This window comes from Falco naumanni, chromosome Z (genome assembly GCF_017639655.2).
Source record: "Falco naumanni isolate bFalNau1 chromosome Z, bFalNau1.pat, whole genome shotgun sequence".
NCBI lineage: Eukaryota > Metazoa > Chordata > Aves > Falconiformes > Falconidae > Falco > Falco naumanni.
This window is the reverse complement of record NC_054080.1, coordinates 25815865-25838421: the sequence shown is the minus strand read 5'-3', so window position 1 is coordinate 25838421 and position 22557 is coordinate 25815865. Positions and strand designations below refer to the sequence as shown.

Here is a 22557-nt window from a genome sequence, read left to right as displayed (position 1 = left end):
CTTTTTGAGGATTTTATTGGAGACAGCGTTGGAAGCCTTACTGAAGTCTTCTCATCTACCAGCCCAGTCATTTCATTGTAGAAGTTTCTCAAGCTGATGGGGCATAACTTGCCCTTAGTGAATCCGTGCTGACTACTCCTGATGACTTGCTTGTCCTTCATGTCATAGAAGACCTTGTGTCTGGAAATCATTTCCAGGATTAGCTGCTCCATCATGCCACCACGACTCAAGGTGTGGCTGACCAGCGTGCAGTTCCCTGGGTGGCATTTGCTTCACTCCAGTCTTCAGGCGCTTCTCCCAGTCACCAGGATGGATGAAAGATTCTTGAGAGTGGCCTTGCAGTGACATCAGCCAACTCCCTCAGCACTTGTGGGTGCATCCCATCAGGGTCCTTGGATTTACGCAAATCCTTTTCACTTAAGTATTCCCTGACCAGATCCTCTTCCACCAAGCCTACGTCTTCCTTGCTGCAGATGTTCTGCCTGGTCTGTGGAGCCTGGGATTCCTGAAGGCAGGTCTTGCTGGTTAAGGCTGAGGCAAAGAAGGCATTCATCCTGTTCCGTCACCCCTCGCCCTTTCCTCATCCATCCTGTTCACTCCCTCACAGCATTGCTGGTGACTCTCTGCCTCCTTCATTATTCCTAGTTAAGAAGCTCTCCTTATCATGTCAGCTATCCTATCCTTAAACATAGCTTTACCCCACTTAGTGAACTGGACCCAGCTCTCCCGAGCAAACACTGATCTGTAGGCACGGTCCCATGGTCACAGAACCCAAAACTCGGCTGCCATCTCTGGCTCTACAGTCAATTATTGCCATGTACTATCAGTACCATCCTCCCCATATGCTTTCCCTCACCAGCACGATTGAGGACGCTACCTGGGCCCCAATGCCCTTGACTTCTGCCCCAGAGCTCTGCAGTCTGGAAGAAGAAGGAGTAACAGTCAGTGTTGAACAAGCTTTGACAGTTCACGTCATCGTGAATCCGGCCTCCTGCAGGCAGCAAACCTCTCAATGATAGCTCAGGTCAGCAGATGGGTACCTCTGGTCCCCACAGCAGGGACTTCCCCATTACAGTCACTCACTTCTTTCTGGTGGTCTTGCATGGTTTAGGGTCAGGTGGCCCAAATCTTTTACTTGAAAGCACATCTGGCTTCTCTTCCACTTTGAGGGTGGTGACCGTATTTTGTTGTTAGGGCAGGAATGTACCTGTTGGAGGCAGAAATCATGAGCTTCATCTTCTCCAGAGTCTTACCTTAGTACTAAGGGTGTACGCTGCCTACATCTCCGCTGCAGCTGGAACCTGGAGTTCTTTAAGATATTGTGTCTCAGAGAAGATTCTGTCTGTCTCCCTTTTATGTTTTCTGATGCTTCCTGGCCTACTCACTTCCTCCTGTAACTCCTACTTTGCAGCACAACTGCTCCACAACAGCACTGCAGGACAGAGGACCATTGCTCTTAGCATCAGTGAGAGACCCCAGATGCTCCCTGCAGCCTGGGGCTTGGAAAACTGCATCCGCCATCCAAAGCTCTGTCTGTGTGGAAGCTTGTAAGCATTAAGATGTGTCTCTTGTCCTATAATATCAATGACCTTCCAAACATTCTTTGTTATTAAATATCTTGGATTAAGATCCAAAATAATTCAAAATAAAACCTCCATCTTTCAAGTTCCTGTTTCATCACCTCCTTGCAAATAATGCTGTGGGCAACTCATGCTGAAGTCTTGGCAGCCTCTGCTGTGCTACAAGGACTGTGTATGGGATGGCACACTTTGAAGCACAAATCATCAGTACACCGCCATTGAACTTTCTGCAGGTTGTGATCAGTATAGTATTCAAGTTGAGAGTGAAAATTCACAAAATTAAAACCACATAGCTCAGCAGCTTTTTTCAAATTGTCTAGAGTTTTTAGTATTTATGCTGAGATTTCATAAATGGCATGCTTTTAGTAGCAGCAAAGTTCACATCAGCTCAGTAATTTTAATAGAGGGACTGAATTACAGTAAAGATGCAGTGGATGCAGGCTTTGATGAAAATAGTATAGGCAATGTAGCAGATTTAAGATTCTGACATACGACTTTGTAGGAACCTACCTGTACCCAGATGGCAACATCTGTAGTCCTTTTCTGTACAGAAACGAGCAGTTTGTGTCATTAAATGCATTTGAAGTTTGTTTTGCCAATCATTAAACTTATTTTAAAAGCTTTTTTCAAAAAATGTCACTCTCCGGTTATCAATTAATTAGCAGCTAGCAAACAGTTACCTGATTTATTTTATCATAAGATACCAAAATGCCATCTTAAATTTGCTTATACTAGTTGCTGTGCATTCTACTTGAAAATGAAATAAATGTACAGTAAAAATAAATCTGTAGAGCTGTTTTGGTTTGAGGTGCTGGCAATTCATGTTACAATGCTGGGAATTCATGTTATAAGTGGAAGAAAAACATTTACTTCTTGAAAAAGTCATCTTTTCATATATGGTAAAATAAACAAATGCCCTCATTCAGAAAATGAATGCTTCTTGGGGTCGTTCCTATTTTGACTGCCACCTTTTTTTGGTGTGCTATGTACCTGATAATATAATAATAGTTTCCAGGACATATGACAATTCACATGTTTATTTTAAATCAATAAAAAGTGGTATTAGTTTATTTAGTCTGACTCTTTGAAACTGACATTGGTCTGTACACCTGGTTAACTGGTTTTGGTTTTTTAAGTAACTGCATTAATAAATAGAATTTTCCTAAGCAGCTTTCTCACAGTCTAGTAGGTAATAAGACTTTATTTTCCTATGCTCAATTTAATTCCATTACTTGTATTTAATCAAAGTCCATGCCTTGTTTGGTTCTCTTTTCTTTCCACATGATTGCGTATTAGTATTTTTATTTTGCTGAATGTCTCTATTTACTTTTTCAAAATATATTCATTTAAGGTTACAGGGCAATTCTAATTTTGTTTCCCACAGACATTTCTTCATCCTTTCTTTCTTTCTTTCATTTTTTTAATTTCTTTGCCCTCACTGTTGTGTGAAGCAGCTCCTAATTTGATATCTGCTGGAAATTTAATTAAATTGCTATTTGACTTTTCTTGTAGATCATTAACAAAGCTCCTAAATGCAAACAGACCATTTCAGTGTATTGCCATGGACTGTAACAGTTCCTCTGATCTTTTAAGAAATTGTGTACCCATCATCTCTTTATGCAGGAAAGTTTTAGTAGTTTAGCAAATGATTAGCTAAACTTTGGTTGTTTTATAACCTTTGCTCACAGAAAATGCTAAAATGAACATAATATGTTAAATAGCAAAAAGGATCTTGTGTATCTACAGTGTAGTGCTAGAATGGTTTTGTGTGTGGAAATATTTCAGAATAATAGCCAAGTATAGTAAATTCATAGTTTTGCAGTAGTTTTCTAATAGTTCATTCTATTCCTGTCTGTAAATTAAGCACTGGAAATTGTGTCCTGCACCTCCAACAAACTTTTGAGTCCCCAGAGGACACAGGAGCACGCCAGCTCCATTGACCACCAACACTATACATGAGTGAGCGTGCTTCAACAGAGGCAGATAACAGCCAGAGGCAGAGCGGCTTCTTCTAAATACATAAGTATGTATTTTCCAGGAAGGGCAGTCTTGTAACAGATGACTTCACGAGATAGCATGAAGTTTTAATGTGAGAAATAGAATGGAGTTTAGTAGATGATGACCTTAATGTTCCTGGGCATATTAACACGTATTCCTTGACTCTTCCCAGCTATAAAATCTTACCATGATGAATGTGCATGTGCTGTAAGTTCTTCTAGTTTCTGAAAGCTATGTCAGTCCTGTCACATCTGCTGATACAACATGAGATGTAATCATGGTCCATAATCAGCATGCTGTCACCTCATATTTATTCCACATTTCCTACTTCAGGTACCCCACCAAAACTGTCAAGATCCCATCACAAGATTCCTCTTGTGACCAAAAAAAAGTGCAGTTTTTTTCTTCCACTTTTATGTTTTATTTTGGGGTAGAAAACCTATTGTAGATTTTGAGTAATAGCAGCAAAAAGGGAGAGAGGTTCAATTTATTTCCTAACTTGTTAGTTTATAGAAAATGAGTAGGTCATTTTATTTCTTTCAATTTCTGTATGTCATTCTCAACAGCGTATTAGCCGTATAAAATCTTTTACATATTTCTGTAAGGTAACTGCAAATCTTCCTCAGCTGTCTAGGACAATTAGTAAGTTACTACTCATCTTCATTTTTATTCATCTTTGCTTTAGATTCTTTTATTACAGTTACAAACCAGACTGTTTTTAGAATACTAAACATGCCAGTAATCATTTGTTTAATCTACTTGTAATCTTTGATTAAAAGTAAAGAGATATTGTAAAGTACAAATTACAAAATGTTTTTTAATCTAATTAGAAAATTATGAATTATTGAACTATTAGTATGTATCTTTGTCAAACTGGTTTCCATTGTTAAGAATGCTTACCTGTGCCATCTACTGAAATTTCTCCCTTCCTAAGTAAGAAACACCCACAGTGTAATAATTGCTTTAAATGGTGGTTGATTCTTCTCTCACTCATTGTCACTGGTTTTCTTTATGACTTCATCTTAAAAATTTAAGAGGTTAGGGTTTTTTTCATATTCTAGGCACAAAGCTTTAGACAACAACATAACCCTCTTGTCTCGCACTATTTGATTTTACTACTTCTCTGCAGTCTTTCCCTCCTGAGTTGTAATCAGGCCTGATTTATTTGGTTTCTTTCTTATCCCTTGCTTATTATTTTCGTAACTGTGTAATCTCTTGTACCTTAATGACGCTGGATGCTTCATTTCTTTGTAACCTGATTATTAGCTTTTCGATTTTTAATTTAAAAAACTTTTAAATACAGTGTCTTGGGATCTAGTCCCTATATAACACTTTATCTACTAAAACCCCATGACGTTTAGTCCATACTTACCTATAACTTTTGAAAATCTTAATCCGTGCCTGACTGCTGGTAGGAGCACAAGTAGAATTAAGTTAAAGGAGCTAACAAACTATTCCAGAATACAACATTGCTGGTGTTACCTGTTGAAACAGCGTAGTGGCTAAACTTGTTGCCTGCCTCAGATTAACTTTGATATACACCAATTGGAAGCACTTCATTCTGACCTGAGAAGAGAAAGATTGTAAAATATTTCCTTTTCACCGAGACCTATGCCATTGTGCTTGTTCATTTTATTCTAATGACAAAGGTGGAAAAGACTGACCTATATTACAAATATGCTTAGGAATTTCTTGGTTCCTTCAGCACTTGAAGTGGTGTTTGTGTGCTTCTCATGCTTTGCTTTTATTATTAGTCTTCAACTGTTTTTTAGACTTAATAGAATACGTAATAGTATTAACAATAAAAAATGGCGTTGTTGAAGAAAATAAAAAATTCATTTTCTAAAAAAAATCGTGAGAAAGTCAGTGCTAGAAGCTACTCTGATTTAGACATTTTCTGTAAATTAGCATGCGAGTTTCTCTGTCACTGATGTTTAATGGACAAGTGAATATGGTCTTTGACCATGTCTGGTCTGCCTCTTCAGATTTTACCAAGTTTGTAAACAAGTTAAACCAATGTTTAATGCCTCTGTATGGAGAAATCTATGTTGGTTTGTCATTATACTATAGAATAGAATAAGGAAGAGATAATTCAGAACTGAATTCATAATTAAGAACTAAATTGTGGCATCCTCCTTGTATAAAAGGGCAAGGACAATTATTGCAGCAAGTTTTGTGTTATCACACTGGTTGAATAACACCATGGTATCACAAAAAATAGGGGGTTTAGTACAATCATATGCTCTATTGTTGTGTTTCATTTTAGTTGCTTCTGTGAATGATAGTGTACTTGTTGAAATTTTTGCTAGAAAATAGTATTTCCTTCACTATGAATAGTACAGTCTACTTGTATAACTGATTTTGGAAATGGAAGACATCTGTGATCATGAATTAAGTCCACTACAACTTTCTTGGAGCGCAAAACATAAACTTACATTCTCATCCATCTTGGATAATTATCCATCTTGGTTAATTACTTTTTGGACACTTAATTTGCCCTATAATTCAATTAATATCAGATAGATTTTTAAGAAATATTAAAAATGTTATCCATATCATAAATTTATACATATTTGTTCTTCTAATGTTCTGTAATGTTTCTATTAAAAACTTCAGGAGCCTAGGAGTGGTTGCATGGAATGCAGCAGTGGTATTACTCCTCTGTGTATCTTGTCATTGGGAATTTCTGGAAGGTTTTTTCCACTTTGCAGTTGACCTAATGCTAGGTTTTCTGTAGAGCTACTTCGCATCCAGTCTGAGGACAATCCAGACCTCTAGTTTTCATTAAGACTGTTGCTAGGATTGCTTTTGTAATTTTTTTTCTAGAGTTCACTCTCATGGTGTAAACCATTACTTTATGAGCAAGTGAAGAGGCTGGGTAGGTTACTTTTCAGCTGTTCAAACTTCATTTGTAAAGGGCTTTCTCATGGCTATAAAATGTGTGTTTTGTGAATCTTTGATTCCACTAACTTTAGAAAGGAAAAAACAGCAGCATATAGAAGGTTGAGTATTAGTACAAAATTGCAAGGAATACTAATGTACTCTGTTAAGTTATTCACATTGGACAAAGGTAAGGTAAGCTTAACTGGCAAACAAATGAAATAACTCAGCACACAAAAGAATTTGAATTGCAAACATTTCTTTCAAGTTATAAATGAAGTACAAGAAGAAAAAAGAATTAGACATTCATGAGTCTTACATCTTTCTCAGCACATTACATGTAATCAGCAGTGCACAGGAAAAATGGGTTATAAAAATCTACAGGGATATCAATGCAAAGACTACTATTACAGACTAAAGTGACTGATGCTATTTTCATCAAAATATTTCTTCAGAAACAATACAGACAATAGCTATTACATTCTAAAAAAGTTGAGAAACAATGCAAATTTTAGATGCTGCTCATAGGAATGTTTCTGTCCCAGAACCGGGCATTGTGAAGAAAACCTCAGAAAATAGGACAAAGGTGGGAGGAATAAATGATGTGTCAATTTATTGCTTCATTTCCATCTTCATAGTCTATTGCTTTGATTCTCTTCGGGAGCTGCTCATTGTCTACTATGCCCATCTTTTATCTCTTTTAAAATAGCTGGTACAGAAACTTTATCCTACTAGGAAAATGGAAGACAAATAGTAACTCTACCTGAATAAAATTCAAGATAAAAGTTTTGTAATGTGAGAGTAGATCTGTGTAGTCCCTTGAGCCACCTCTGGCTTTACAGTAAGTTTACAATTGCTTAATTTTCCTCCTTTATCACCTCTGTAGGTGACATGTGCCATATAATGTGTGACAGAAAAAAAGTCCTAGTAAAAATGTACCCAGAGGAGGCAGGTGAGAAGGTTCCAAGGTGCAGGAGTGACCTTGTCACTCTTCAGAGAAGGAGTCTGGATCAACTCAAATATCTTCCATATAGAATTGCCAGTCTTGTTTTTATAAAAAAATACTGCATCACTTAAAAATGCAAAACATTCAGAAAACAGGAATCTTGGGTTACTTTTTTATTCCTCTTTTATCTCTGAGCTCATTTCTAGTCTCTTCTTTAGTCATCCATCTTAGATGGTTTCTTTTTGAATGAACATTCAGATTCATACTTAACACAGTTATTCAACTCTAAAACTAGACTTCCTTATGTGAAACACCATGTATTAGGAGACCAGAACTAATACTGTGAGAAGTGATACAATTATGTAGCATTTGTGCTACACTTTTGTACCTCCAAAGGGACACTTTATGCCCTTTGAGGTGTGGATGACCTCTGTCATGGTCAGGAAGCTTGACTCTGAAATAAGCATGTTGGGGAAAGTATTCTGTTCAAAGTCCTAAAGTCATTTCTGCTACTCCTCTACAGAAATAATTAAATAGTATCTCTAACTTAGTATGCCCAATATTTGTACCAACATTAAGATATACCTTACTGTAATTGTGTGGGGTTTTACTAGTAACTGACTAATTTGTAGACTATAAAACATACTATAATCCACTGATTCTTACACTATACTTGTCCATCATAAATGACTGTACAACAAGTAAAGTTTTTATCTGACTTTATATCTTACTTTTATTTTCAAGTATATGTATGTGAAGGCATTTGCAATAACGAACTGTGGTACAGAAAATGTTAATGTATTTTTCTGTACAGCAGTTCATTAAGAAGTTTCTTCTTGCTGTAAAGTCCAGGACAGCCGTCACCTGTTCAAAAACTAGCTGTGGGAATGTAAATAGATGAAGGTTTTTGGGGTGGGACAGTGTTAAGTCCACTGCAAGTGGTGTGTTCCTTACTGAGCTGAGCAATCCTCAACAGCTGAAGCAATATGATTTGTCCTTGTGAACCAAGGACACATTTGTGTCCCACTGTAGTTCTGGTGCTGCAGCTTTCTGTCATCTGCTACTGTGACCCATGCTGCAATCTATCATATATTAAACAAAGCACTTAGAGAAAATCAGGAGCGTAACAGTTACCAAGTATATTTTTTGAGGTTGGGGATGACAATAATAATCCATAGATGTTTGGCATTTTGAATTAGGAACTCTGGGATCCTCAACAGTGTGTTTATCCTTAAAGCAGTTTTAAAAACTTAGCAACTCCTCCCAGTATCTAAGGAGCATATTTTGTATTTGAATACAGGTTTGTTATTTTGGAAAGATCTGACATGTATGAATAGATTCTTTGTTTACCAATTTAGCAACCAATTTTTAGTTAGACAATGTTATAGTGTATTACATGTTTTAGATGCTTAAGCTTTATTGGGCTTTTTTATTTTCTTCTGTTTTCTTTGGCCTTTGCTACTGGAAGTTTGTCTTTTAATTTATGTGATCTTACTAACCTTAGCTCACAGGAATATGTTCACCAAATTGCTACAAAGCATTTTATGTGGGAGCTCTTACTGTCATGATAGTGAGAGAGAACAGGGCAATGCAGACCATTTCTGGAATGTAGGATATGTTTTACCCTGGAGGAAATAAAGGTTCTGTGCATTTTTAGATACGAGCTAGGTTTTGTGCTTTTGTTCACCTACTGAATATTTATTTGGAGTTTCTTTTGTTGCTTTTTTTCTTTTTTAGTTCTTTTTGCAAAATTTTTACAACCTTCATCAGAAATTTGCAAAGTGCTTTAGAAGGAATAATTGATTGTCACTAATGCTGTGAGGTGGGAGATTTTACTCATTTTGTGCCTGAGAACTGAGCAATATCCAAAACTATGGGTAGCAAGCAGAACACCTGACATTATTGAGAAATGACTACTGCATCTAACTAGAACTTTCTCTGGATTCCTAGCCCTGTCTTAGATAAAGATGCATTTGCGTTATATGAGGAACTCAGAAACCATTAGCATAGTAGTTAATATTGCTCCATTAGGATGCATAATGTGACAGCTAAATAAGATGAAGAAATGAGTAAAACAAACTGTAAGGGGGGAATACAACATAGAATGCATGGAAGGATGTGCTTCTGACCCTCTAATATTTTCCTAGTTTGTTATTAGACACACACTATTTGCTATGTTCTCCACATATAGCAAAGGTAGCAGTATGTGTGTCTCAAGAAAGTTCTGAAATAGGTGTGTTTTGATTTAGACACCACTGGAAATTACCTCAGGTGTTGGAAGGAGAGGTAGTGTCTTACAGTCCACTAAAAACCAACTGTTTCACTTTTAGACTTGCCACCTGTTTGATCAGGTGATAGACTATTTTCATTGAATTAAAAGTGCAAAGGAGACAAACTGATTCTGTTCACTAATTAATTACTTGCTTTTATCACCTAAGAGTGTTTTAACTGCATGATCCAGGGAGAGGATATAAAATGGCTAATTAGTTCAGTGAGGCAATCTGTCCTACTGGTTTAGTAATGAGGAGTTTACTATCTTGTTTTGATTTGCTTTAATTGATGGAATTCCATTGACATTCTAGGTATTAGTTGCTGTGTAATTCTTTTGGGATGGTGGAAGGAAGCAGGGAGGGGGTATGAAAATGTCCTTAGAGAAAAGTTTATGAGGCTTATGTCTTTACAGACAGACATGAATCCAGGTGGTAACAACTGCCAGCACCGAGAAATTGCCTCTACTTCCACTTTAACTGGCTATTGGATTTTTAGCAAAAGCCTTATGAGCTCTGTCTTGTAGGTTCAGCATATTCAACCCATCTTAATGTCAACACCCTGTTTGTGTTTATAGGGACTGCACAGCAGTGCTTAAAAATGAAAATTCCAATTTACATATTAATTTTTTATTCCGTAGTAGTTGGAGGGAAGATGCTTTGTTTCTAACAGCACTAAGCACTTACATAATCTTGGTATTAAATAGTGGGAGTCAGCTTTTCTTTTGCTAATGAACTTGTTTGGTAGCAGCTCAGTGTAATTTGTGCCCAATTTGTACAGCTTTCACGTTGTGAAATGAAGAATATTTTCTTGTTTTCTATGTTAAAGAAAAATGCTGATTTTATGGAATTACTGCAACAAGTAGCAAATTCTATATGAGAAAAAAAAACAATGTCCCAGGCAGAGAGAGACACCAAGTTCCATGTAATTACATCTGTACTTCTCCAGGATGGTGGCTTCAGGGAACATTAAGGAGAAGGAAGGGAAAAGAAATAGAATATATGTGGTTTTTTAGGGGAAAGAAGACAAGCAAAGCAAAGTTGATACGGGTTTTTTGGAAAAAAGGCCATGTAGAAAGTGTCATGATGTACTAGAAATATTTAACACTGAAGTTAACTGTAATACTGACTTCTCGTAGTTGTTTTCAGTCACCAGCCTAAATGTTTACATTTTCTTGTTTTCCCTCACTCATGTCATCTATCAGACATACTTGAATGAAACCCCCATTGTGTATATTTTATATGGAATGTTAAGATGTAAAGGCTTTTTTATAAGCCCCTTAATACTATTATACTAGAGCTCTTTCTTTTTTTCTGGAGCAAATTGAAATTAATTAGAACCCTGGTTAGGGTTCCAGAAGTAAAGCTTTTAGTTAATAATTTAAAGCGATGGGAATAATACTTCTTGATACCTTCTTTTCAGATTCTGGGTATAAATTCTATAACAAATCACAGTGACTAAATTGCATTTTTGGTAATTTTCTCTGTATCAAGAATGAAAAATATGAACATGCTTTTAAAAGAGGCTGTTAGACATGAGGAGAAACTATTGAAGAAATTGCTTGAAAACTATGGAAGGATCTTAGCCGGACCCTAAGAATAAAATAAAAAAAGCTTGGTGAATGTATAGGCTTCAGTGTGACAATATTTTTAAAAGTGGTTTTAAGCATGCAAATATATAGAGGGAAATCTGGAAGATACAGCAACAAATCACTGAGAATACAAAACATGTGAAATGACAGCAGGAATGCTAACAAGATACTATCATGACATTTATAAGACTGAGGAATCAAGTAATAAATGTAAGTCAAATAGACACTGTGAAGAAATTACAAGTAAGAGGTCAGGGAAAAAAAAAAAAGAACCTGAAAAATGCATCTACAGTGGATGTAACTGCAGAATCTGAAGTGGCTGGTGGTGGAGCACGGAGAATGAAATTGTAAGCATACTGTTTCACCCCACTGAATGGCAAGTTATTAAAAGTGCAAAGTAACAGAACTTTTGGCAGGATTTAGCATCATTCTAAATACCACTGGATCTGCTAAACACTGTTGGTTTCTATGTACTTCAAGAACCAACTCCTCACAAGAATCATGAAAAAAAACCTACATGCCTGAGAGGAGGATTACAAAAATTCTTTAAAAATACTATGACTGAAGTGAAGGAAAAAGGGAAAGAAAAGTTCTCATATGAAGTATTTTCTAAATAAGTGAGAGGAATAGTCTATCTTGCACATGAGAAACAAAAAAAAAGCAAATTTGCTTAAGTCAGAAGTAAACATATTAAGTGCTCAGAAGACCTTATTGAGATAGACAGTGTCTGAAAAGTAATACATAGTAATATAGCTTCAAGAATTTAAAGTTTTAGCTAAAAGCAGAAGATATTAATACTGTGAGATGCCTAACCAGCACTACTATATTTACATTGCTATTTGTAGCTTTATTAGTAATTTCAGTTGTCATTATGCCTTTATTAGTAATTTCAGTTGTCATAATGCATCCTTTTCTGTCTTATTGTTAATAGCTCGGCACTCACTATTTCATAAAATGTCACTGATACTCTGTGGAAGATGCCAATGAAAATGCTTTGTTTTTTAATAAAAACTGATACAAACATAAAGAAGCACTTTGCCTGGAAAGATTGATGGTGGACATGACAGTTGTGTCCACCCGCACAAGTTGTGGGTCATTAGCTAACCACTGGCCCATGATTCCTCCCTTGGCACCTGTCTGCAGCGCAGCAGCTTGAACAGTGTCGTTGTGTGATTCACTACCAGCCAACAGACAGCTTGAAAACTACTGTTTCATGAAGCACAGACTTCGTGTATCTGTGGTGTTTCAGGACATGTAGTGTTAATTTATGTATATCCTAAACATAGTATCACAATCTTTACCAGCTGTCTCAAATACCAGTTTGATTTTCATGCAAATGTTTTTGTAAATGTTCAGTAATGATGAAAAACATTTCCACTAGATGACTCTGAAAGAAAAAGAAAACTGCTACATACGAAACAGACAAAAATTATGTGAACTGATTCAGAACCTGTTTAAATGCTAGGTCAGACTCAGGTAAGAAGTTGTCCATGATTGTAATTAACTGTAAATTTTCTTGAGATATCACCTCATAACTTTTTCCACCTCTGATGTTCGTCTGTCACAACATCTAGACTAAACTGAGTAAAAAATAATAATAATAGTAATTACTAAAGTGTGATTGGAACCTGAGGCATAAATTCTTGAAGTTTCATGCTGATACTTTTTACAGATTTTAGTATAAGCAATAGAAATCTGGTTTTGTTTTGCAGCTGTCTTATTTTCACCAAACGATGCCACATGCTAACATCAAGCTATGTAACCTAGTGCATATTGAGCTGTCTTATACATTTGTGCGTATCTTCAGCTGGAGCCTGTGACTTCAGACTTGGTTTGAAGTGGTCCATCTTCTCTAACTCCAGGAATAACTGCATTTATATCATTGTAGCATCAAGGTCAAAAGCCATAAATGTGCTTAGTGTCAGAAGAGTTATATGAGTCACACATGTTAAAATTCTTAAATCAAGTTACAGTATTTATGCTCAAATGCAGGGTTTGTCGATACATCAAATAATGTAGTGCAATATGGACTTGAATCAGTTGATCAAAGTAGTTGTAGATGTATGAGCTTTAACATCACTATATATGGCTCAAAACTTCTACTTTACACTAAATATAGTTCAGTCCTTTGTCATGAAAGTCCCATCATCCATAGGGTTTGAAACTGTTTGTCATTGGTTCAGACCTTCCTTTCTGCGTTAGCTGTAGAAGCAAACTCGGTGCCCACTGTAGGCAGAGTTCTAGGTTAGTTTCTTCCAAGAGTAATCTAGTTTGCATGCACCAAAATCATTCTTCAGAACCAATAAATGTGCATTAAGTGCTCAGGGGACTTGCTCCAAAACTATGCTACAGCTCTAATCCAAACATTAAAGTTAATTTAATTATTCTGGTATATTCACGTAAGACAAGCTCTTTGTGAGCATATTGGCTGTTTAAGCTGAAAACAAACATAGTAAATTTAGTTTATGCCCATGATGTTCGTAACGTTACAAATTTAATTCTGTTGCTTAACGTTTTTCTCCTTTCAAGAATTCCCTGTATTTTACTGCATTAAGATGGGAATAATAATACCTATTGTGTAGTATTTTAACACATTGTGGAAAAAAAACCCAAACATGGTATACTTATGGTATGTTAATAATATATTATTAGCATGTGTTATTATTCCAAATGTATGCTGTAGAGAAACCACAGTAGGTCCTTTATCAGGTATTACTACAGGCTGTCTTCTAAAAAAAACATGTTTGAGATGGAGGGAGGGAAAGTGTGTTGGTTTTCTGATCTTCTCATCCATCACTGAGCCAAAGTTCCATTTCCTGCAATATTGCGTAGCTTTTTATTTTTGATGTAAACACTAATGCTAAGATGGGCAGAGAGAAGATGGAGCCAGTTCTGTGGTTTCTCACCATCTTTCATAATACAGGAACATGTTTTTGAGTGCTTCTTCAAATTCTGTTTCATTTTGCATAAAATCTTATTTGTTATTCAATGGGTTTATTTCTGGGACCTCAGAGAGTTCAGTTGTGGTGAGCTGAATTTGGCTGGCTGCCAGACACCCACCCAGCTGCTCTCTCACTCTCAGGACAGGGGACAAAATAAGGCAGAAAGTCTTGTGGGTCATCATAAAAACAGGGAGATCACTCACAATCAGCAAAAGACTGAACTTAGGGAACACAAATGTAATTTGCTGTGAATTAAAATGGAGCTGAATGGTGAAAAGTGAAGACAAACCCTGAAATACCTTTCCCCCACCCCTCCCTTCTTCCAAGGCTCACCTTCACTCCATTCCTGACTCTTCCACCTCCTCCCCACCAAGGGCTGCAGAGGTATGCGGAATGGGGGTTGCAGTAAGTCCGTAACAGCTCCTCTCTGCTGCCCCTTCCGCCTCACACTGTTTCCCTGCTCCAGTGTAGGTCCTTCCACGGGCTGCAGGACTCTGCCCCAGCACCTGGATCACCTCCATCATCTCCAGCACCTGTTCTCCTGACTTCTTCACTGACCTTGGTGTTCACAGGATTATTTCTCACACTTTTATTTTCACTCCCTTACTGCTCTTTTTCAAAACTGTTGTGCAGCGTTTTTTACCCTTTCTTAAATATGTTTTCTGAGAGTGCCACCATCTTGGCTGAGGGGAGCCATTTTAAAAGGCTTCAAGTACTTTCAAATGTGCAAAATTATGGGGGTTTATTTCTTCTTCTAACTTAGAGACCTGGCTGCAAGGAACTGCTTGGTAGGTGAAAGCAACATTTTGAAAATAAGCGATTTTGGAATGTCCCGGCAAGAGGATGATGGCGTGTACTCATCGTCAGGCCTAAAGCAGATTCCTATCAAGTGGACTGCTCCAGAAGCTCTCAACTATGGTAAGGACATACCTCCAGTTTCTTGCCAAAAAAAAAAAAAAAAAAAAAAAGGTAGCATAAGGAGCACCAGGACTACGCTGTCAGCCATATTTGTTCATATATATACATATTCTTAGTGCACAGTTCAAATCAGTAATGTTTAAAATAATAGTAATATATCAGTCTTATTTAAGTTATAAATAAAATAGTGTTTTCCTTTAAAAAGAATAAGACAGCAATCTCAAAACTCCTATTGTGCAGCAATGAAGTAATGTTTTGGTTATATTGCTGATTCATCCTACTAGTCTACCTAGGCAGTCATCTAAATCATGATTGTTAGCAAAACGAATGGCAAGTTCTGCCTACTTATGGCAGTGATTATTCTAGCACCTCTTTGAAAAAAGTAGCAAGTGTCAACATACTAGAAAACTCTGCTAGATAAATCATTGCATTGGAGAAAAGTATAGTCACTGATTTATATGTTTTTTTTAACTGCAGCTTTTCTTTACCTTTACCATTTTTATATATTGCTACGCTGTTGTCTTGGGGAAAAAAAAAATATTATTTCTGATTGAGGGAAGTGGTCCATACTACATCGGTAATAGTTCCAGAACAGAAGCAGAAGCTGCTGTATTTAGCTTTTTAGCTTATATGAAACTAGAAAAGTAACTTCTAAGTAAAGTGGGCTGTGAAGAATCAGCGTGTTAAATGAACAATGAGACATTTTGGATGTAGTTCTTTCACCCAGTTCTTTAGTTGAGTACTTAGAAAAAAATAGTTTTAAATTCTTCATTTGAAGTGTCTACAAATATTTCTGCCATGTCTTAAAGCTTTTTTTTAAAAAGAATGCATTGGAAATCCTAAGTTTGTGACTTACGATTTATAGCCAAGTATTTCCTCTCATAATTAGATTGGTAGGCTAATATATTTAGTTACGTAGTTGATCCTGTATGATCAGTCATTCTAAGATGTGTTACTGTTGCTAATGTTCACGGGGGAGCAAACCTCTCTAGTTTGGGTGTTTGTTCCACTATAAACAGTGTTTTGAATTTTTATTTTTGTTATTTCAGAAACACATACAGTTTATTTGATATATAATGGAAACCTATCTTTTGTAGCCATATGCAGTCCAGTGGACTACATTAAACAGTAAACAGGCTGTTGTGGCAACACCTTCACTTTGTACTTTTGAGTCTTTTTTTCTGCATAGTACAAGAGAGGATAGTTGATTAACATCTATTTATTTTGTGTTTCCTAAAATGCATACATATTGAAGCAGCCCTAAGTGATTTTCTGTAGTTTTTGGAAAATAAGCTCTCTCAAATATTTGTTAATGAGTTCAGCGTTATTCAACTTTCAAAATGTTGGAGAAGGTTTCTGTGTGTTTTGAAAGGATGATCTTTTCCACTCCTTTGAAAGATGTGAGTAAAAATAATTGGTTTGTCTTTTACCATTTACCATCCTAATAATGTGGTCATAAATATTGCATTAATTTGTGTAGGTAAGGCAGAAGGTATTGAAGGATATCACAGTGAAATAGGACAAAATTTGAAATATTTCAAAACTTGTTGGGAACTACTGTCCATGTTGTTCCTCAATGGCAACATTTAAGATTTGGAAGAAAATGAAGGGTAGAGTCACTTGGCCATTGCATGAATGGTACAGTGCATAAGAAACTACTTAGAAGTTCATTTTTTAGTCACTTTTGGGTTCACTGTATATTACAAATTAATAGCAGTCACAAAAATATTTTAAATTAGAAACACACAAGTTGTGAAGTCTAGAAAACAGGTTGGGGGAGATGAAGTGGTTAGGGAGTTGTATCTGAAGTCACAGGCTGATGCTACTGGAACTTGTGGGAGATTGAACCTTTGGTTTAGTGGGTGCTGCTTGGTGCCATCCCATCCCATTGTTATTGCTTGGAGCTAGATGATTTCCATCACTTCCAGTAAGTGGAAAAAAATGTTTGAAAAATTCCTAATGAAATTACTTACTTAGGCCAAGTGTAGGATATTTTTGATTCGTGTTCTTTCAAAATTAAATGCACATTTAGTATGTATGTTTTTCCAGTACAACATTTTGAGTCGTTTGTCATGTTAATAAATTATTGTGTGGAGAGGTCTTTTTGTGAATAAACAGGCCTTTTCTTTTTTGCCCTGATAATGCCATAGTGGAAAAGAGAATTACCTGTGCAGAACGTGTACTTTCTTTACAAAAAACTAATCGCCTATCTTGTATCTACTGAGTGATTTCAATGAAAAGTGTTAAATTACTGGATGCCAGACTCTGAAGAGAGTTGATATATAGACAAGAAAACTAATCTTACTACAAAGAGCATGGTGAATGTCCATAATTGCCATCTATGAAGTACACAAGCTAATGTAGCACAGCTGGAAGTGATACTTGGTTTAACAGTAAAATGAACTTTCTGACATTGGAACAGTTGTCATATCACCAACTTTCACTATAATTTACATGTGTTTTCCTTTTTTCCAGTCAGAAGGTGGCTTAGTTTGCTTTGTTTAATGATTAGAGATGAACAAACAATGCATTCACAAACATGTATATTTTAAAGAATAAAGGCATACAGAATGTAATAGTACAGAAGAAAAACTCATGAAAAATGTTGAAAATGGATTTTTAAGTTGCCACTTTCACCGAACCTGCTGCAAAGGGTTAGGAGCCTTAACTTTCTGATATGAATCCATTCTTCATTATGTGAATCCATCAGAGACAATAGAAATATCTGCTGCAAGATCTCCCCTTCTCCCATAACGTAAAGCTTTCATTACACAAAGAGGTTTGGAATACAATATCAATTATCTGTTTTGCTGTCTCTGAAGCACAGCTGAAGATAAGGGCACCAGAGGGCCAGATTTTTTTTCTTTGTCTTTAAATGATGGGTGCTTCCATCCTTCAGGGTCCAAATTAAACAAGTTGTGCAATATACTTCCATTTCCAGAGAACAGTTTGTCAAAGCATGAAAACCAGGCTCTTTTTGCAGTTGCAAAATATGCTGATGGTAACTTCTCTCAGAATACTCAATGCCATGCTATTTTAGGGACCTGGGAAAGTTAATTTTTTTAAAAGTATCTTTTGAATTCAAAGTGATTATAAACAAGGGGGGGGGGGGGGCGGGACAGGGGAGGGACACACCTGTCATTTTTCTGTCCTTTTATATTAAAAGGAGAAAAAAATTTGTGTTAAGAATGAAAGAAATTCTTAATTTGCATCAAAAATTACTGACATGGTAATGTCCGTCGAATAGTAGAACTTTAAGTTAGCTTATATTATTCCTAGGTATTGACCTGGAAGATAATTTGTTTATCGTTTGAAATGCAGGAGACTGTGATATCTGCAGAATGTATTGTTAGTAGCTATAGATTTGTGCTGCTTAAAGCTTGCCAATATAACACCTTGCCTTTACAGAAAATCTGGGGCCATAATTACCTGAAACTTCAATTTATCTGTGCATTAAGGTGAGGTTTTTCTCTCCTTTTCTTAGGAAGATACACATCTGAGAGTGATGTATGGAGCTTTGGAATCCTTTTGTGGGAGACCTTCAGTTTAGGAGTATGTCCGTACCCTGGAATGACCAACCAACAAGCACGAGAACAAGTTGAGAAAGGTAGTTACTCGTAGGGAGTGAAAGAAATCCTGTATAGATTCATAAGGATGTAGTATATACAGTATAAAACAGCAAAGAAGTAATGCGTGAATTATCCAGCAACTTTAGCAAAAGTACTGTGACATTTTTAATGCTGAATCTAGCTGTCTAGGAGGAGTAGTGTGATATATAGGCTTCTTGAAAAAAGGAATATACTGACCAGTGACTTAAAGGACAGAAGACTTAAAGCATGCTGACTTTCTTTGTTGCAAAACTAAAAGGTGAGATGGAGAGGGGGGATTTACTGCTGTGCAAAGCAAGGGCTTGACCAGAATGAATTACTTAAGATTATGCTAATGCAGGTATAAATATTCTAAAGAGCCAGAAGAAAAAATGTGTATCATTCCATCTTCTCTATTAAAGCATTTCAGACAAAGATTTAGCAATTATGATGGAGAATGGTAAGGTAGTTGAGCGCTGAAAGCCACATTTTTCTTTTACAGAATAATCAAAAGGCTTTTATTTAAAGTAGCAAGTAACTGTGAGAGGATTTCAGGATTTATTGATTTATTTGCATCAAATATATAGTGGCATTTCAGAACTGTTCCTCCTATACAGAGAACTACTGTGTAATTCATAAGCAGGTTCTAAGCTAGTAAAACTGCTAAATTATTTACAAAAAAAAAAAAAAGACAACCAGTTTGCTGATTTATACAGATTGCCAGTATTTGTTACACACACTGTAGATGACCATCAGAGTTTCTTAAAAGGCCAAATCAAAAAATCCAGTGTTCTCTACAGCAGAGGAGTGCTTGTAAAAACAAGTCGTACTACTTCAGGACCGAGATTCTGTTTTAATCCACTGAGAATAATAATCTCTTGAAATTGATAAAATTCAAAGATTTAGAAGTATGCTTATCCATTTTCAGCTGTGTGGGGAAAAGAGTCCCACTGGACCATCAGTGATTCCTTTTCTTTTTTTCTTTAAATGGAGTTTTCATTTCTTTTACCAGCCTGTTTTCTTGGGGTATGGTATGTAATAGGTCTTTCATTAGGATAGTCGGCTAAGACACTCCAGATTCTCTTCCTGATCTTATCTCTGTTAATCAGTTAGAGCCTTCAGTGAATTTAGTCACTGGAATGCTTGCTTTAAACCAAGATAATTTCAATTCTAAAGAACTATATAGAATCACTTCACTTTAATGACAAAAAATGCTTGCTGCTGTCACTGTTTTTAAGGAGTGGTTTCTAGAGGAAACCTTGTATATGAAAAGATTTTTAAATTGTTTCATATTATTTTGTCTGTAAGTGTCCTAGAGCTCGGTCATTCTCCTTTACATTACATACATTAATCCAGCCCCCATTTCCAAGACTTACCTTTTGTATGAGCCAGTGTCATTTATACTCTGTTTTTACAAGACAGATACAGAGACCTGTGCAGAAAGTCTGGAGTCACAGAGCTGCATTTAGCTGTGGAGTCCTATGTGCCGGCTGGCTTTATTGCCCTCTGCCTGTCGTTTGCTAAGAGAGCTACATGTGGTAAACAGAGTCACAGAGTGGCTGAGGTCTGTGAGGACCTCTGGAGGTCGTCTGGTTCGACCCTAGTGTTCAAGCAGGGCCGTCTAGAAAGAGGTACCCAGGGCCATTCCCAGACAGCTCTTGCCTATCTCCAAGGTTGGAGACTACCACCTCTGTGGGCAATCTGTGCCAGTGCTTGGTCACCCTCAGAGTGCACAAGTGTTTCCTGGTGTTCAGAGGGGACCTCCAGTGTTTCCCTGGGTGCCCACTGCCTCTGGCCCTGGCACTGGGCACCACTGAAAAGAGCCTGGCTGTGTCTTTGCACCCTCCCTGCGGGTATTGATATACACTGATGAGATCCCCCTGAGCCTTCTCTTCTCCAGGCTGAACAGCACCAGCTCTCTCAGCCTTTCCTCGTGTGAGAGTTGCTCCAATTCTTTCATCGTATTGGTGGCCCTTTATAGGATTCTCTCCAGTATGTCTATGACTCTTTTGTACTGGGGAGTGCAGCACTGGACACAGTACTCCAGGTGTGGCCTCACCAGAACTGAACAGAGGGGACAGATCATCTCTGTCAACCCGCTGGCAACACTTCTTACACAGCCAGGGGTACAATTAGCCTTCTTTGCTGCAAGGCCACATTGATGGTGCATGTTCAACCCTTGGTGTCCACCAGGATCCTCAGGCCCCCTTCTGCCAAGCTGCTTTCCATCTGCATGGCCCCCAGCACCTACTGGTGCCTGGGGTTGTTCCTCCCCAGGTGGTGGACTTTGCACTTCCCTTTGCTGAACTGCACGAGGTTCCTGTCAGCCCATTTCTACAGCCTGTCCAGGTCCCTCTGAAAGGCATGACCCACTGGTGTACAGACACTCCTCCAGTCTGGTGTCATCTGCAAACTTGCTGAGGTGCACTCTGCCCCATTATCACGATCATTACTGAAGGTGTGAAACAGTATTGAACCCAGTATTGGCCCCTGGGGTACACCGATAGGTTACCAGCCTCCAACCAGACTTTGGGCTACTGATCACTTCCCTCTGGGACCAGCCATTCAGCCCATTCTCAATCCACCTCACTGTTCATCCACCATACTGCTCATCCAGCCCAGAACTGAACAGTGTCTTTTTGAGGATTTTATTGGAGACAGTGTTGGAAGCCTTACTGAAGTCTTCTCATCTACCAGCCCAGTCATTTCATTGTAGAAGTTTCTCAAGCTGATGGGGCATAACTTGCCCTTAGTGAATCCGTGCTGACTACTCCTGATGACTTGCTTGTCCTTCATGTCATAGAAGACCTTGTGTCTGGAAATCATTTCCAGGATTAGCTGCTCCATCCTGTCACCACGACTCAAGGTGTGGCTGACCAGCGTGCAGTTCCCTGGGTGGCATTTGCTTCACTCCAGTCTTCAGGCGCTTCTCCCAGTCACCAGGATGGATGAAAGATTCTTGAGAGTGGCCTTGCAGTGACATCAGCCAACTCCCTCAGCACTTGTGGGTGCATCCCATCAGGGTCCTTGGATTTACGCAAATCCTTTTCGCTTAAGTATTCCCTGACCAGATCCTCTTCCACCAAGCCTACGTCTTCCTTGCTGCAGATGTTCTGCCTGGTCTGTGGGGCCTGGGATTCCTGAAGGCAGGTCTTGCTGGTTAAGGCTGAGGCAAAGAAGGCATTCAGTATGTCAGCCTTTTCCATGGCAGTTGTCTCCAGGTGCCTTACATCATTCAGCAGTGGGCCCACATTTTACCTTCCGTTTGTCACCTACATTCTTTTTCTTGTCTTTGACATCCCTGACCAGATTCAATCCCATTTGGGATTTAGCTTTCTTAACTTCATCCCTGGATGCACAGACAGTGCTTCTGTATTCCTCCCGCATTACCTGGTTTATGTTTGAATTTGTCTAGGAGTTCCTTGTTCATCCATGCTGTCCTGGTGGTTTGGCCAACTTCCGACTCATTCGGAAGTTGCCTTTATTGCTGTGAGTACCTGTCTTTGGCCCAGGGTATGGATAATATGCTGAAACAGCCACTTATCTGTGGCTTCTGAATAATTAGCTGCTAATTTATTTAACTGATTGTTCATTCTCCTGCTCATCACCAAGTCAGAGATCACCTTCAGCTGATGGCAGTAGAGAGGTGTGGAAGGCCACTGCCTATCTAAGCAACCCAGAATAATAAGAGTTAAGATGATGGGAAAATATAAAAATTAAGAAAACGGTGAGGAAAAATAAATGAGTAAAGTGCAGGTGGGAAGGGAACTTCTTAAGGAGACCAAAAAAGGAAGAGACATGAGAATAAAACTTGATCCACCCTGAAAAAGCCAAGAAATATACCCCC

General features: G+C 37.8%; 1 protein-coding gene across 6 annotated transcripts in view; it reads left to right on the top strand.

The window, feature by feature from the left end:
- The window catches only part of FER (FER tyrosine kinase), a 192746-nt gene that overhangs the window by 161156 nt on the left and 9033 nt on the right, over nucleotides 1-22557 (top strand). For all 6 annotated transcript variants that reach the window (XM_040579568.1, XM_040579569.1, XM_040579570.1 and 3 more), the window contains 2 exons: nucleotides 14969-15123; nucleotides 18608-18730. In XM_040579568.1, coding sequence (XP_040435502.1) covers nucleotides 14969-15123; nucleotides 18608-18730 — 278 coding nt within the window. The remainder of the gene's footprint in view (nucleotides 1-14968; nucleotides 15124-18607; nucleotides 18731-22557) is intronic.